The sequence below is a fragment of the Eimeria acervulina genome, genomic scaffold, assembly GCF_000499425.1.
Source record: "Eimeria acervulina Houghton genomic scaffold, Eah_scaff145, whole genome shotgun sequence".
NCBI classification, from domain to species: Eukaryota; Apicomplexa; class Conoidasida; order Eucoccidiorida; family Eimeriidae; genus Eimeria; species Eimeria acervulina.
In genome coordinates this window covers 42781-58527 of record NW_013550232.1, presented here as the reverse complement: position 1 = coordinate 58527, position 15747 = coordinate 42781, and the positions used below count along the sequence as shown (strand labels likewise).

The window sequence follows — 15747 nt, the reverse complement described above, 5'->3', positions numbered from 1 at the left end:
CCCCCCCCCCACCGCAAAAAAGCACTGAACGACCACAGTTCACAGTGAAAGCAATGCGACACATGGGAAAAGCATAAACCACCGACTTGAAACACACCAGCCCTGAAGCACAGCATTTATGCAAGCAGTCAGTGGTCACGCGCTTGGCCCACCTGTCAACCAAGAGTTCAAATGCCCCAAAAAAATTGTGCTGGTCTCACCAAAAAGAGCCGAATTGGCGCTGAAGAAGGAGAATCCGCCGCTGCCGGTGTTGCCCACCGGAGATGCGTTGCGCTTGCTCTGTTCATCATCTGTGCCCCCCCAGTTGTCTCTAAGCTCTTCATCCAAGTATCCGTTATCATCATCTTGCTGATGCTGCTTGGAGACTGTTGGGCCGCTGCTGCTGTTGTTGGTGCCGTCTCCGCCAGGCGCACTGGCACCTCGAGACTCTTCCGCGGCCCGTTCACCCTGTTTCCTCGGTGCCTTCTGCAGCAATTCGGAGTTCAGGAGCAGCGTCAGGGGGCCCATAGCAGCACGCAGCTCTTTGAGCTGCTGCTGCAGCCGTTGGGCTTTACGGGACAGTCGGATGTTCACTACGGCCACTCCGTCGCCCTCTTCATTCATCTGTTTCCCCCCCGTCTTCTCCACGGCACTGTCTGGTGAAAGCGCTTCGGCCTGTTGCAGCAAGCTTGACGCATTCAGAGTTACTGTTGCGCTTGAGACGCCCCACACCCGAACAAGCCGCAGCTGAAGATCGCGCTGCAGCAGCTCCAGCACACGCTGTCCCTGCTGCTCGTACTGCTCTTGCTCCGAACCCTGACTGTTCTGCTGCTGTTGCTGTTGCATTGAGAAGTTAAGGAGGCTACGGTTCGTGGGACAGCGCAGCAAACCCCTGAGGCCTAATACCACGGAAAAGAGGTCAAGGGACTCGAGCGGCTCGACGTGCGCGTCAGCTCCCGTCTGCTGGTGCTGGCGTTCCCGATGCTGCTCGTCTTTCTCATCCTCCTGAAGCAGCGCCAACGAGGCAGCGCAACATTCACTAACGACCACATCATCGCTGTTGGTGTGTTGCTGCAGGGCAGTCAGCATGTCCTTCAGTTCAGGGGCCTGCAGCACCAGCTGCTTGTGCTGTTGCAGCAACAACCTCAGAGCCCCAGCAGCCTGGTGCTGCACGCCGCAGTCTGGGTGTTCAAGGAAGTAGCAGATGCCCAGTGCCATGCGCGGGATCTTCGCCCTAACTGCCGCCGAAGGGCGGGGCTCGGCGGCGAGGCGCTGCAGTTGATGAACAATCATCAAGGCATCCATCCTGCAAGATGCTGCACTGCGGTCAATTACTGTGCGGAAAAGAAGGAAGGCCGCTCAGCAGGTGCAGCGCTGCTGCAAACCTGCGACGGTGCAGTGTACAGACAGCCGGTCAAAGGCCACCGCAGGACACCTACACCTAGTGCCCGCTCAGAAGCCTCAGGTGGCGTTCGTGGAGACTCAATACCGCTGCAGGGGGGTTAAGATTCGGTGGCTCCGCGTGTCTCCGAAGGGCATAGGATAGCGAACACCAACAGCCCCCCCGGGTCCCCGTTGCTCCCTCCGCCCTCCGCCTCTGAAGGACCCTCGGGAAGGCAAACACTTGCATTAAAAGAATGAAAAAGGGAGGAGGGGAAAGAATATTGCCGTAAATACGTAGAGAGGCCAACCAAATGCTCAGGGCCCTTCGGTGCGCTGCAGCTCTGCATGCGCAGCTGCAACACAACGCACGGATGCTGTAGGCGGCACTCATGTAATTCACTCCGGGGTTATTCTTTACCCCTTTGAGTCATCCCTGAAGTCTGGTTGTAAATTAGTGCGATGAAAATTTAGGCAAAAAAATAGTTTTGCAGAGACAGCTGCAGTGAGAAGTGACGGGGGTGATATAGGAGGCCAGTGTAGCCAGGTGCCCGCGGTTCCCTAGGGGTGCGTCTGCTAGTTAGTGTTTAACAAGCATCCGTTGGATTATCACGCTTGAGTTACATATCATCTCTTAATTAAAGAGAAAGCCTTCTTTATGTACTGAGTAGCCGTGGGTTGCCCCGGGCCGATGCCCGGTCTGCAGTGGGAGTCCCCGACCAGTTGTATCGTCGTGAACTGCATTGGAGTTAATATGGATTCCCAGAAAACCGCTGGCTTCCTCTCCAGTCTCCACCCGTGCTAAGCACAGTGGCACAAGGGTCTCGGGATGCTTTGGAGGATGCCGCGCAGAGAGGGTTGCATCGCCGCGCGTCCACAGGTGTTGCGTGTCTCGCTACTTGCATGCTGGCTGGCTACTGAAGGCCGAGGAAGCATTCAACAATTTTCGAAAGTCTTAGTGCAGGCATCGAAGTCGGATTTGGGTATGCGTGCACCAAGGGTTTCCCTTGCACCGGAAAATCCACGGTGCGCTGCAGTCCATGAAACTCCGCATCTTCTTCGTTCCAGCACCAGGCCACTGTGCCAACGGTTTTAGGAAGCCTGAAGACTGGAGGGCAGGGTAGCTGCTTTGGAGGAGCTCTCCACCTTTGTTTTTTACCTCTATTGGAGCCTACGGCCTTCCTCAGCGAAGGAGGAGGGCTTTAGCTGCAATGGTTGCCTGCGGCTGCCACCGCAACATCCTGCGCATTCGCCAGCTCTCCCCTACTTTCCACATCTCCCGAAGAATCGGTTAGTGATGTTTTAGTGATACTAAAACGGTCTTACTGCGGAGATTAAATGACCTAGACACGGTTTTCCGTCCCTCGCATCGACTGGCAATTCGTTGAATGCAGCACCAGTGTGCGTATGCCATTTGAAGAGGAAGCCTAACATATGGGAGAGCGCGCCTATTCAATAATGCGCTACAAAACCCTGGCTTGTTATGATAAATGTGGCCTGCCTCGCAAGACCCTAAGCCTTGCACAGTTAAGGGCCACCACTTAGAGCCTAATCAGAATGACCACAGTTTTAAAAGGGGCTGTATCCTCAACAAGTTTTGTCTCGACTTCCGTTACATGCATCAACCCCTAGGGAGGTAGTTTCCTACATGAAGAGGGGATACTTTCGCCCTTTGTCGAATCACTGTTGCTCACATGACGGTTATAGCGCACGCAGAATGTGCTGCAAATGCTCCTGCATATTCCGACTGAACACACGCATGTCAATGCAAAAATCCATCCATCTCTCATTGATTAGTCCGACTAGGTTACCATTAATCTACTGGTGCAAGTCAGCAGGTGCACTCACGAGTGCAGCGGAAGCGCAGGTGTACTCTAGTTTGCGAGTGCCGGTATAGAATGCAGTCTTGTTCATGCAGTTTGGTTGTAGTCTGGGGCGCTACAAGAGCGTTCCAGCGAAGCAAAATGATGCATAAACTGGCATACTCTGCAATACACAAGTAGTTCGCTTAAGGTGCCAAAAATGCAGTGTAGTCAGGCATGCTCCCAGAGAATGCCCCTTGTTAGGAGGCTCCTGTCCTGGGGCTACGGGGGACCTCCCGGCCCCTACGGCGGGCAAGTACTGAATTGCGTCGTGTTCTTGGTCCTCCACGTGGGCCAAACGCTCATAATGACGTTTCTTTTAGACTCTCTGGTGCCAGCTGCTACTACTACTTCTAATACTTTCGTGACACAGAAGTCTCGAAATTTCGAATCGTTCGCCCGCAAGCAGGGAACCTGAGGTGAGTTTAGACTGCAGCAAAACAGGTTTGTTTTAGCCCACTGATGAATTTTATACTGCAGCAGCAGTCCAACCTAGTACGAAAGGAACGCTGTGTCAGGCGCCTGTCCAATGCTGTTAGCTGAAATGCTAGCGCCGTGAAACTAGCATCCGTCGGACTACGCCAAAGTGTCTCCGACTCAGAATTGATGCTGGATTAGCATCGCTCCTCATCGACTCTATGGCGCGTACGCTCGTGAGAGAGCCGACACTGCAGGCACCTCTCGAGACCACAACTAGATACTAGTGATGTGTATGCTGATCGAACTATAGTGGAGCGTTGAATCGGTTTATGCCTGTCTGGAAGTTACTTTCCGCTAATGGTGCCTCAATGACTCTTTCAGTTTTTAAGAGTTGAGGACGTTGTTTGGGCTCCACCTGGGATACGTAGATGCTCCAGCCTGATGCGCACAACTTGAGGCCAAAATGCTCCATGTGGCAAAGTAAGGTTGACGCGAAGGCCGCACAGGGTATTAGGTAGGGGTTATTACAATCATACTAATGCCATATCAAAGTTTCTGTATGACGGTGCGGAAGGGGTGCTGCCGCACAAGGCAGACCCCCCAGAATTCACCGTCAGTTGCGCTGTTGTCCTTATTCTGTTGTGTGGGGACTTACTAAAGTTTGAACCGCTACTTGCAGCAACCCCTACGCATTCGCTTCATTTTTACGAACACATGGGCAGGATAAAAATACAGGTCATGCCAGGCGCAAATTGCAAAGAAATACGGTCTAGTTACTTGTTGCATGTAAGGACGACTTCTGGATTATGGCTTGCCACTTGTTTCATCGTCACACTACCCTACGCCTAAAGCTGGTTGTGTATCAGGTTCAACTGCATAGTTCGGCCATATGGAGTCTTGCCATCCAGCACTTCTTTCCTGTCCATCAGTACACGAAGTGGTGCAAACTATGCTGAATTGCCGTTTGAGAGGGGCCATACCAATCAGCAAGAAGCGCCACCTATACAAAAAACCACAGAAGACAGAGCGTTACGGTAAATTCTACACTCCGTGTTTCCCATTGAACTCACAAAACAAATTTGTTAACACTTCTTTGGTGCCCTGCCTCACGAAACGCATGCATCTGGCTGCAGCCCCGTGTGTCAATGCATGCAAGTGGAAGCCAGCCCCGCAGTTACAAGAGAGCGATCAAGACCTGGACACATTAACCAAGTAGCTGCGAGCAAGAGTAGTGGTTTCCAGTGATTCTGAAACTCCCGCATAACGTTCGTAGATGCATTTAATTTGGGGCAATGGACGTCGTCGGTGAACGTCTCGGTGGTTCCGATAAGTGGGAACCCCTTGTTTCTGAACAGGATGATACAGTTCAAGAAACAGAAGAAGTGTCAGAAGCGGATGGAATAGAGCGAAAGTTGCCCGATACAAAGCCCAGTCATGTCTCGTTTTTTCTTGATGGAAACCAAGTTATCGATGGGCTTCGAACGACTTCGAATGCACCTCCTCTTGTTTCTCCCACTAAAAGGACGGAAAACGGCACTCCTTCGCACCGAACATTGAGACAAAATCAGCAGGGTGCCGGCGCATGCCAGAATCAACTGGCAATCTTGGACGACAAAGGCACCACTGAAGTATCTGCTGTTGTCCATGAGGAACAAACTGAGCATGCAAGCGAAGACACAGAGACATTGGTGGGCCTGCAGCAGTCTCGAAGCCTTCCAGACGCAATAGCTCTTCTATCAAAGACCACACAAGACCTAGAAGGAAGGGTTAATGCTCTCCTGGCTCAGCATGAAGAGGAGTTCTTCGCTTCATTCCGCTCCCACATGGCAAAGGTAAAAAAGCATGTGGAAGAGCTCCAAGCACGTGCTGACGAACAGAAAAACCTGCTGGAGAGAGATTTGAGAATTAAGACCCTTCAACAGGAGTTGCAGTGGTTTGTGAACGAAGCGGTCAGACTCGACCAGGTACTGCAGTCATTTGTTAGCTCGAAGCCGTGACGAGTGTTGCACTACTAGCCAGCGCCTGGTGTACCACCACGCTGGAATGTTGCTGCTATTGCCGTAGTGTCAAAACAATGGCATGACAGGAAACTCCACAAAGATTCAGTCTGGGTTATCCCTACGACCAGGTTTGCAAAAGACTTAAAGGGGACCTTCTCAGTTGGCGTGCACGAACCGACGCTCTACGAGAAGACCGCGATTTTCTGGAGGCAGAACTGAAAAAGGCAAAACGTAAACTAAGGAGCGGTCAATTGCAGGGCTCTGTCAAGCTCTGCACTCCTTCGCAGGTCAAATATAATGACCGTCGCCTTGTGCATTACTTTACCCAAATACGTTCTTCGAGGCTGTTGTTTTATGTAAAGAGTTGCGAACGGTAGCTCAGTGAGTTGGTTTGCCGGAAATTAAAACATCTGAGTCATAGCCCAAGCAACCATTCGTACATTTATTCCATTAGGAATGGATTGAGCCGCAAGGCCCCGCTGCCCCTGCGCCTAAAGCGACTGCTACACCAGCGATAGTGAAGAGCGCCCACGCGATCCACGGTAGCCCTCCATGCCAGCCCGGCATGAACGCATTGGCTCATACTCCGTCTGACGATCCAAAGGTGCTGAGGGAAACTATTGAAGAGTTGAAGAAACAGGTTTCGAGTCTGGCTGCCGCGAACCGTCGGCTTCAGAATGAAGCGAAAAGGAACTCACGAATCGAGTGGGTCAAGGATGAACGGGCAGACACTCAACGATGCCTCAAAAAATGTCCAACAGCTGCTTCACCCCATACTGGGATGCCAGTGCCTACATTTGTAAGTACTTGCAGATTTTGCTACTTGCGGGGGCGAGGTGACATTGGCAATAAGAGATTATGCGGTCTCTGCTTAATAGATCGAACCTAGTGGAGGCTTCTAAGGCACTGTCAAGGCGCCGCGACTTAGAATCCTTTTTCCTGGAATGCATTAATGAGGTCAGGAAGGAAAGAAAACTGAGGGGAGCTCCAAGCACTTCACTTGGTAAGAGTAATATTTACCGATCTGTCCTTCCACTGCAGAGACCACATTTCAGCCATTGTATCAGAAACAGTTACATAGCAAATAAAGTTGGGGAACGCTTCAGAATAAACAGGGAGAGGCGAGGCGTCTCTGTGGAACTGCTTCAGGAGGATTTGAGACGCTTTCTCTAGAAGAGTTCCTAGCATATGACCGGCGCATGGTGTTGACTGCCTTATTGTCAAATGACCACGTCCTTGTGAGCAACATGTTGAGATTTGCGCACGTAGAATTTATCCATCACGATTCTTGCATTAGGTAATCAAAGGAGTGACAAGTTGCCGGTTGTTGTTGATCTACTCAGCAAAAGTTGTACTCTCTCATATTCCCACATCCAGGGGTTATAGAATAAGGTACGCATGCTGCCATGCTGAAACCATCAACTCCTGTTCTTCTAGATTGGCGTAAGACACGAAGAGCTTAATCTTGGGCGGAGTGCCGTCCCCTTCACCTACGCCTCCACCACCCCGAATATACCAGCATGATTGATTGCAACGGAGAGGTGAATGGGATCTAGTGAGACATACCATGGTATCCGCCGCCTTCATTGGAACAGAAACTGTGTAGAGACAGAAGCTTGCAGGGTCTCTGGGAATCAACCGTCTTTTCCTTATACTTATTTAATCCATGACAAAGGCATTGGCCGAAGTACAGCGCTCACCATCACTGACTGCCACTCATAACTGACTGCTGCTCGCTTGCGCGTGGACAGATACACACATCAAATGAAAGTGGCTTGCCTTTTAATGAAACGCTTGTGTCCAGTGGCAAACTAATTTCTGCAGTAACTCGTTCCAATAACGAAAACCATTGCCGAGAAGGATACTCCCTAGGGTGTTTGTAGCTCTTGAATGTAGAGGTCTCGTCGACCGGTAATACGGCGCCTACACGACATATTCGTGAACGGTCAGAATGGGATAAGACCTAACGTTCCCTATGGTATGCGAAGTTCCTACAAAAAGATGCGCTACGGGCGCTGCACGACCTTGTAGGCCTGCCGCAGCGTTAGCCGAAGCTTGATGAGCAGGCGTTTCACGTCTGTACAGGGACACAGCTATGTTCAGTGTTGCGTACACTTGCAAGCCTGGAGGCAAGTCTGCGTGCCATAATTGTTGCCTCCTGCAAACTGAGACACTCCCAGAGCTCTGCCCTGGTGCACAGTGAGTAATTTTCGGGCACCGCAACATTGAAAAACTTTGCTTGCGCACCAAGAGGAGGGACGCTAAGAAGAATTGGGGTAATACATGGAAGGACAAGCACGAAAATAACTAATCATTCAGAATTGCTGCACTGTGAAAGCAGAAAGTCCCCCGGGGACCCGCTAATGGGGATTCGTCGGGCTTCAGGCGATGCTGTACTTCTCGCCTCAATAGTATTACCTGCAACTGGAATCGGTTCATTTCGGTTTATTACTGCTAAATGGAGATAAGCATAACTTCCAGAAATAACCAAGATACTCCCTCAAGAGTGCGCAGATGGAAAGGTCTTCTGCATCCAGCTCGCGGAAGTAGACCACGCGAAACAGCAAACCCCAAAACGAAAACTAACAAAGAAGTTGCCTTTACGTTTTTTTAAACATTGTACACCATCGGGCGGAGCGTTCTAGTGTTGGTAGAATCGCGAGCAGATGCACCTGCAATCCAGCCCCACGCAGATGGCTGGCGGATGCATGACGCAGTGCATGCATCCGGCAGCCAGCCCGGTTTGTCCACGTAGGACTACAGCCACAAAGTAACTCTCGCTTTATATAGCCACATGTTGTTGGCTTTTTTTAAAGCGACAGTCGAAGTAGTGTCTTGCTTCTTCGAAAGTGGTATTGCCCTTGGAATGGCCGCCCTTCAAACTCCGAAGGACCAGCTGAACTTCGAGCGGCTTTCCTTCCAACGGGACTTTACGAAGTGATCTCAAGGCGTTTTTTTTTGTTTTTTAATTGTCTGAATTTCATCTTCCCATAGCTATTCAGCGACCTGCGGTCTGTTCCCGCGCGGCCGCCTGCCAAGCTAATATCGCACTGCGCTTGCAACGATCACCTGGCCGGGAAATGCCTTACTCGTTTGTGGCAATTTGAAACATATAGTTGATTTAGGTTTAGTAAGCCGGCTTTGAGAGTCACTTCACAGTAGACTAGTAGCTGCCGTTGCTACCTCTTCGCATGAGCCTAGGCTTTCGCCAACCTGGACACGCGCCAGCTCTCGCTCTTGTTTAGCTAGCTATGCACGGAATTTCTACCTGCTTGTGCCCGCGTGGGGCACCCAATGAGCATGCAAATGGCCGCGAAGAGCACGAATCATCCGGCCATGCGAACAGCGCTTTAGGCCACCAGGGTGGCATGTACCAGGATAGCTCATCTGGTGCCTATGCTACAGACGCTCCCCTTTCATGCTGTGGAGGTGCTCATCTGAAGCCTCCGGTTTCTCGGAACGCGCGGGCTTGCGGCAGCGCACCATCGGCAGTAGTGCCGCAGTCTGACTTATGTGCGGTAGGGCGTGCCGCACATCATCCTGGCCATCCGGCAGATAGCCGTCTACCGGAGAGTGGAGTTCAAGCAACACCATGGAAATTCAAGAGGGAGGGGTTTATTCTTTCCTTTGTTGGTCCCCTCACTGATTCGTACGATGTAGAGCCGAGAAAGCTTGGCCAAGGTACATACGGCAGCGTCTGTCGAGCTGTCAACAAGTCAACGAAGACAGTGAGAGCTGTGAAGACGATCAGCAAGAGCAAGGTTCGAAATGTCAAACGATTCAAGCAAGAAATCTCAATCATGAAGTCCCTCGATCACCCCAATATCATGTTAGTCCCTCACATGTTTATAATCAGGCAATCATTAGTGCCTTTCAGGAAGTTACTCAGGCGCAGCCTTAAATAAAATTTGCATATTGTATAGACGAGGAGTTCGACGCTAGCTCAGCTTGACTTTCACCAACTGCTACACTGTCGCATTTGTCGCAACCGCGAAACTACGGACATGTTTCATGCGTTACTAATATGGTTTGGTAGATGGGCTTGCCATTTTTAAACTAAGTAATTGGTTGTTTCTAACACGAAACGCCGAGATGCAATGGGAATAGCGGTGCAAGAGATGGCATATAACCACTCTGTGTAGTTATCGTCTTTCTGCGCAAAACGAGCCCACAAATAAGAGCGATTGAAGGATTCGCAATGCAAAATGCCAAAACGCTCAAGCGACGCGCATCTACACAGAAATAAGTTTTTGAGTCTGGTTAATGTAAAATCGCATAACGGCGCTAACATAGCTAACTGTCCAAGTACTGCGCGTCGAGAGTGAATGCTGCTATGTTTGGTGTTGTCCTTGAAAGTCCGGGACCGAAAACTGTGCAGATTTTTTTGCGCCCAGAAAGCTTTTTGAAACTTTCGAAGATCACAAGAATGTCTATCTCGTGATGGAGCTCTGCAGAGGTGGAGAGCTGTTCGATCGCATCATAGAGCAAGGGTATTTTTCAGAGGCCTACGCATGCTCCCTCATGCGGTGTATTTTGGCAGCTCTGTTCTACTTGCACAGACATGGGATTGTACACCGGGATCTCAAGCCAGAAAACTTTATGTTTCTTGACAAGGGAAAGGATGCTCCCTTCAAAATTATTGGTACGAGCATCTTCATCTCCTTGGAAAACCCTTTAGAGTCTTTCCCTCTTGGCAGTGCAGAAAGGCAAAGCGACGTATTCCAAAGTGCTCAGAGCATGCCGAATGCACGTACAGTGTAACTTAGAGGCAATTCTGAAACATAAGACGAAATTGAGCCTCGTTCAGACTACTCCAATGGCTACCAGGTAAAGTGTCAGCTGAGTGGGACCGTTGTCAGTCGAGCGAGCGCTGTTTTGTGAAGCGCCTAATGGTGAATGTGGGGTTGCAAGCGAACGCACTGGCTTAATAAGGGCTTGCGGTATGTTATGATATCCGTGTCGGTCGCTAAGCAAGACTAATTTTATGTTTGTTGCGTGCTCCTTACAGACTTTGGCTTAGCAACTCGCTTCAGTAATAACTCATATATGTCCACGCGAGCGGGTACGCCGTTCTACGTAGCGCCTCAGGTGCTCCAGGGCAAATATACCTATAAGTGTGACATGTGGTCCGTCGGTGTCATTTTATACATTCTTCTTTGCGGCTACCCGCCATTTCACGGGGAGAACGACGCGGAAATTCTTGCCCGCGTTAAAGTAGGAAGGTATAAGTTTAACGAGCATGACTGGAAAGGGATCTCAAGTGAAGCAAAGGATCTTGTTCGGAAGCTTATGGCTTTCGATCCCCACCGTAAGCCCTAAACGGCAATCATTGCCTTCGTTCACAAACCATACGGAGCCATGCCTCTCTGCGTAGCCCTTCCGGTACACGTTGCTCACAATGGATTAATGAGTTGAGCCCACGGGGGAACGTACTTCCTGTTAGCAAAGAACTATTCACCACGGACAGCGCGCGTCCAGCGGAAGGAGAGGAACATTTTAGCGCAGTTCGTTGTACAAACTGGGCATGCCTAAAGGCCGTTGACTATTTATTTGCTGGGTTGCAGCGTTGCGCTGCAGAACGACTTTCAGCCGAGCAGGCTCTCAATCATCCATGGATTAAGCATTTTTCCTCAGCCCCTAATCCTGCAACAGATGCTCCATTTAGCCGTACAATGCTGGACCATTTCAGGGTAAGCAAACCATCCACCCTAGTGCTGGAAGGACGCTTCTTCGCAGTAGGCTAGAGCTGTTGCATCTCTGAGTCGCGAGCAAATATGACACGCTCGAGATGGACGTGCCAGAAACATGAATCGAACGTGGGCCCGTTCCGCTCCAGATATCGGTTGGCCTCTTTGCAGGCTTTTCAAGCTCTTTGCAAATTGAAGAAGGCAGCGCTGACAATTATCGCACAGCAAATGAATGAGACGCAAATCGAGCTCCTGACTCAAACATTTCTTGGTGCATCGGCGATCTCGAAAGTTGCTCTTGCTTGCTAAATATGCTAAAGTTCCCTAGGTCGCCTGCACTATCAACAAGATGCAGATGGAGTGGAGCTCACACCTTTTTGAAGAGTTCATGCCAACAGTTACTTCAGTATTTGCAAGATTTTGCCTTCAGCACTCGACGAGGATGGAGACGGGAGCATTACGCTTCAAGAGTTGCGAAGTAAACCCCGGCACATTCCGAGAGAATGGTTGCTGGATCTTCCTTCCACACTTCCTGGCCACAGAAATTCCACACACATGACTAGGAGAACCAGAATGACGTAGCCGCTAAATTGCTAGGACCTCCAAACCGCATGATCATGCTATACCGAAATTTGCATCCACCACAACATTGCTGGCACTCCCTGCAGTTGAGGTGTTTACTATTTTTGCTGATGCAGCTGGCCTTAAAAAGGCAGGCATGAAAGATATTCCTAGCGACCTTGAACAACTGATGAACGACGTAGACTCCGATGGCTCAGGCGTAATAGACTACACGGAATTTGTTGCGGCTACTCTTGATAAACGGCAGTACATACAGGCAAGTAGCTTGGTGGTTGTTCGGAAGACCTGCACCTTAGAAGAGTCGCTCTCAGCTTCGGAGCCGTATATTTTCCAGAAGGCAGGGTGCGGGTCTCTCCCTCTGAACTCTTCTTGTGCTTTAGGGCATCTGCTCTTCTGGCACGTTAGAGTTCTGTGAGGTACGTCTATTTTCACCGGGTATCTTTGTCCTCACGGTGCGGGCGAACTAAAGCTGGATTTCTTGCGATGCCACAGGAAGACGTGTGTTGGGCAGCGTTTCGAGTATTTGATTTGGATGGAAACGGCCGAATCTCCGCTCAGGACCTAGCTCATGTCCTATTGAACACAGATGTACAGTCCGTATTCCCGTCGCCAGCTTCGCCTGGCAACGGGAACTCTGCTCCTCATTCAGCAGCGCCAGCGGAAGATGACGCTAATCGGGAGGGCCAAAAAGCAGCAACCAGTCTAACTCCCCAAGAAAAGCATCATCAAATGCAGCAGATCAAAGGGATTATTCGTGAAGTGGACCGAAATGGAGACGGAGAGGTTCGTTGCTCTGGGTGTGGGCCACCTTCAGTCGATTGAAATCACTTTGGGGAGGCTCTTCATTCGGCCTAGGGTGTAACGTATATGCACCCGTAGGATTCCACTGGCTTTAGAAAGAAAACCTCTGAAGTGTCAGTCTGACAGGTCTAAAACAGGCTGCATCGTGCACCCACAACGCTGGGAGTAGCCTTTTGGAAATGAGGCTGGTGTGCTTTTGTTGCTGTGGAATATGATAGCTGAAACAAGCCCTTCGCTTGCATGCGCTGCAGATAGATTTCGACGAGTTCATGGACATGATGCGCCGAAGTACCATGTAAGCCAATAGACTATCCTTTCCACTTGTGTTGCTTGTACTTGAGAAAGAATGCACCTATACTTTGGGGTACTAAAACAGTTCCCTACAACACAATCCCGTTTTAGCCCAGTATTAGACTCCGGCAAATCCAGCGGCATACTTCTGCATCGCACTGCAACACTACACTAATTACAATCTAGTCACAATCAGACCACTTAAGCACTTTGCTGTGTGCCCGTATGCTTCCCCTATTGCGGTTTGCTTGTGTTACGCTGTAGCTGCAGTCCCGCTCGCATAAGCATCGCATAGACTGAAGCACCACTTTTTTCACTCTTCCTTCTAATGAATGCGCCCGAGGACCTCAGTTACATACAGCTGCAGATGCTCTGCTAGTAAGGGATAGCGCATTTTCCAGGTGATTCGACATACCGTCACAGGTAAGTAAGGCAGCCCGAGAGCTAGGTGCCCCGACGCGGAAACTCCGGCAAAACAAAGCATTGGGGGAACCTTCTTCTCAGGTGGAAGGGGGTGCAGCCTCAGTATGAAAGGGGTACTTTGGCCCAGAAAATCCAGTCCGCTGCTACTACTCGCGAAGGACTATCGCAATCGAGTTCGGCTCAATCGCAGCACGTTGAGTTAACAATGTGGTCAATACCTTAAGGCCCACTTTCGCTGGAGAACGGCACCTGCAACCGAACACAGCCTAGTTTGTGCCCAAAAACTGGGCGGTATTTGAACTCACTCACATTCCAAGCCTACGCAGTGTGTCGCAGGCGACCCCATGTACAATATGCAGCAGGCCAGTAAAACTTCCCCGTGCAAGATGCCACGAAGTCACTTGACTTTCGCTTGACTAGGGAGTTATCCGTTCAAATACAATAGAAACCCCCGATAGATCGTTCCGCTGAGCGTTGCCCGGCTTTCCAGTGGTGCAAAGCATCGCTGGCATTTGCACTGCCTCATACAACGCCTGTTGCTCAATTGAAAGGTAGTAATTGGCGGCAAGCCACTTACGCGATTCAAAAGCCAGCAATGTAGACGCACAATGAATAAAAAAGCTGGTCACACACCAGAATATGAACTTGTATGCCTTTTCCTCGTCTTTATCAAAAAGCGTTGGCACGGCTATACTTTGGTATCAAGAAGACATGCAATACAGTATATCTTGTGTATGGTGACTTACGCTTTTCAATCATTAGCTTGATTTTTCTCTGTCGTAACCGTGGCAAGTGCTTTACGCACGTAGAATCTCGATATTGACTGCGTAGCCTCTCTCCGTAGAGGTGTGTAGACTCACATTTTTTCTCGTCTTCTACGAGGGGGGGTTTCAACATAGTGGACTCATATGCTGTTAAATGGCGGTGCCCGTGCAACGAATGAAGCTGCTCGACCCCAACGGATATTTGGTTTGGCTGTAGTCAGGAATTACCTTAGCTAAAATCTGCCCCAAGTTGTCTTCCGAAATATGCCAGTTCCGGAACAAAGATTAGCTACATCAGCTGAGGAAGCTGTGTCACTCTCTTTTTCTCTATCTCGCATTGACGTTTCGACTATTTTCGCAAGTTTTCAGAACATCATTGAGAACGCCTTTGCTCAGCTGGCGAGAGTGTTCTCTTTGCATAAAGGAAGTCAAGATACTCGGAAAGGAGTCTCCACTGATTCGCCATTCATTCAGCATTCATTATCTGCAATGGGAAATTCAACGCAGTGCCAGGCGAATATTTCGCTGATTGAGATCAATGATTTTCACTTCGTCTGCTGAATAGTTCCTAGGATTATGCTTACGGCGGGCCAAATGACACAAGGAGCATTAAGGCTGTGAGCTAGCAGCCACAGAAAGCACAGGAGCAGCAGATGGAGAAGCACTAAGGGAGGCAGCAGAAGAAACTCCGCCCTGAACACCAGCAGGAAAATATGCATCAGCAGGACATATAGAAGCACGAGATACGGCAGGAAGGGACGATGGAGTAGCAGAAACACCCGGTGTTCCTGCATCAGCGAATGCAGCAAGAGACCCCTTCTCTTCCTAGATACGCCTCTCTGGACCACCAGATATACTAGGGCTTGTCCTGTTTTAGGGAGAGGGAGGGAGGCAGCCGCTGCACACTCGGAAGCTGGCGTCCAAATGTTTGCGTGTTTATAGGCTGGCTGTGAAGGCCAAGCACGCGTTTCATAGTTGTCTGCAGTGTTAGTGCATGCATGAAAAGGGGGAAAAAAGGGTTTATGCAAGCAAGGAAGCACGCGACATTGCACAAAGAGTTGCAGCCAGCTGCATTTCAACTCATACCTGGCTCGCTTTCCTCCTTACCCACCCCACACAGGCCCTTGTGGTAATATGTTTCAGGCGTGAAGAGCCTGAAGGTGATGCTCGAAGGATCCCTATGCGAGGCATTCAACTCTACTGCAGCCCGAGTGGCGTAATACAATTCCCTGATCTTCTTCGCGTTAGTTACCATAGAGCCAAGGATATGAATAAACTTTTCCTTAAAAATCTGCTTCCTAGATACAGTGATGAAAAAACTGAGGCCAGCTAGTAACGAGCTTCACTGCGCTTCACTGCAACTAATGCTGCAAGGAGTGCCTTTTTGCGAATGCAATGCCCCTGTAAATAGTTGTTAAACGCTTTCTTCGCCTTTAGTAGATGGATTGCACGCCAGTGGAGATACACCTACATATACAGACTTCACAGAATCGATACAAGAAGGAATCCCATAGAGTGTATCGGGCTCCTTGTTCAAGAGGAATCTCACATACAGCAA

General features: G+C 50.0%; 3 protein-coding genes across 3 annotated transcripts; 2 read left to right on the top strand and 1 right to left on the bottom strand.

Annotated features, from left to right (window-relative positions):
* Positions 1 to 135: 135 nt before the first annotated feature.
* Positions 136 to 1284, bottom strand: EAH_00020870 (hypothetical protein, conserved; the record flags this gene model as incomplete). The annotated part of the gene is made up of 1 exon (XM_013397120.1): positions 136 to 1284. The coding sequence occupies one exon, from the start codon at positions 1282 to 1284 to the stop codon at positions 136 to 138; it is 1149 nt and encodes a 382-aa protein (XP_013252574.1).
* Positions 1285 to 4933: 3649 nt separating this feature from the next.
* Positions 4934 to 7032, top strand: EAH_00020860 (myosin heavy chain, putative; the record flags this gene model as incomplete). Its single annotated transcript, XM_013397119.1, has 6 exons — positions 4934 to 5605; positions 5770 to 5872; positions 6154 to 6346; positions 6520 to 6644; positions 6791 to 6879; positions 6985 to 7032. 6 exons carry the CDS (start codon positions 4934 to 4936, stop codon positions 7030 to 7032), a joined length of 1230 nt encoding a protein of 409 aa, XP_013252573.1.
* Positions 7033 to 8892: 1860 nt separating this feature from the next.
* Positions 8893 to 13297, top strand: EAH_00020850 (CAM kinase, CDPK family, putative; the record flags this gene model as incomplete). The annotated part of the gene is made up of 9 exons (XM_013397118.1): positions 8893 to 9470; positions 10036 to 10283; positions 10650 to 10949; positions 11219 to 11331; positions 11443 to 11599; positions 12027 to 12310; positions 12469 to 12693; positions 12930 to 13006; positions 13267 to 13297. 9 exons carry the CDS (start codon positions 8893 to 8895, stop codon positions 13295 to 13297), a joined length of 2013 nt encoding a protein of 670 aa, XP_013252572.1.
* Positions 13298 to 15747: the final 2450 nt, after the last annotated feature.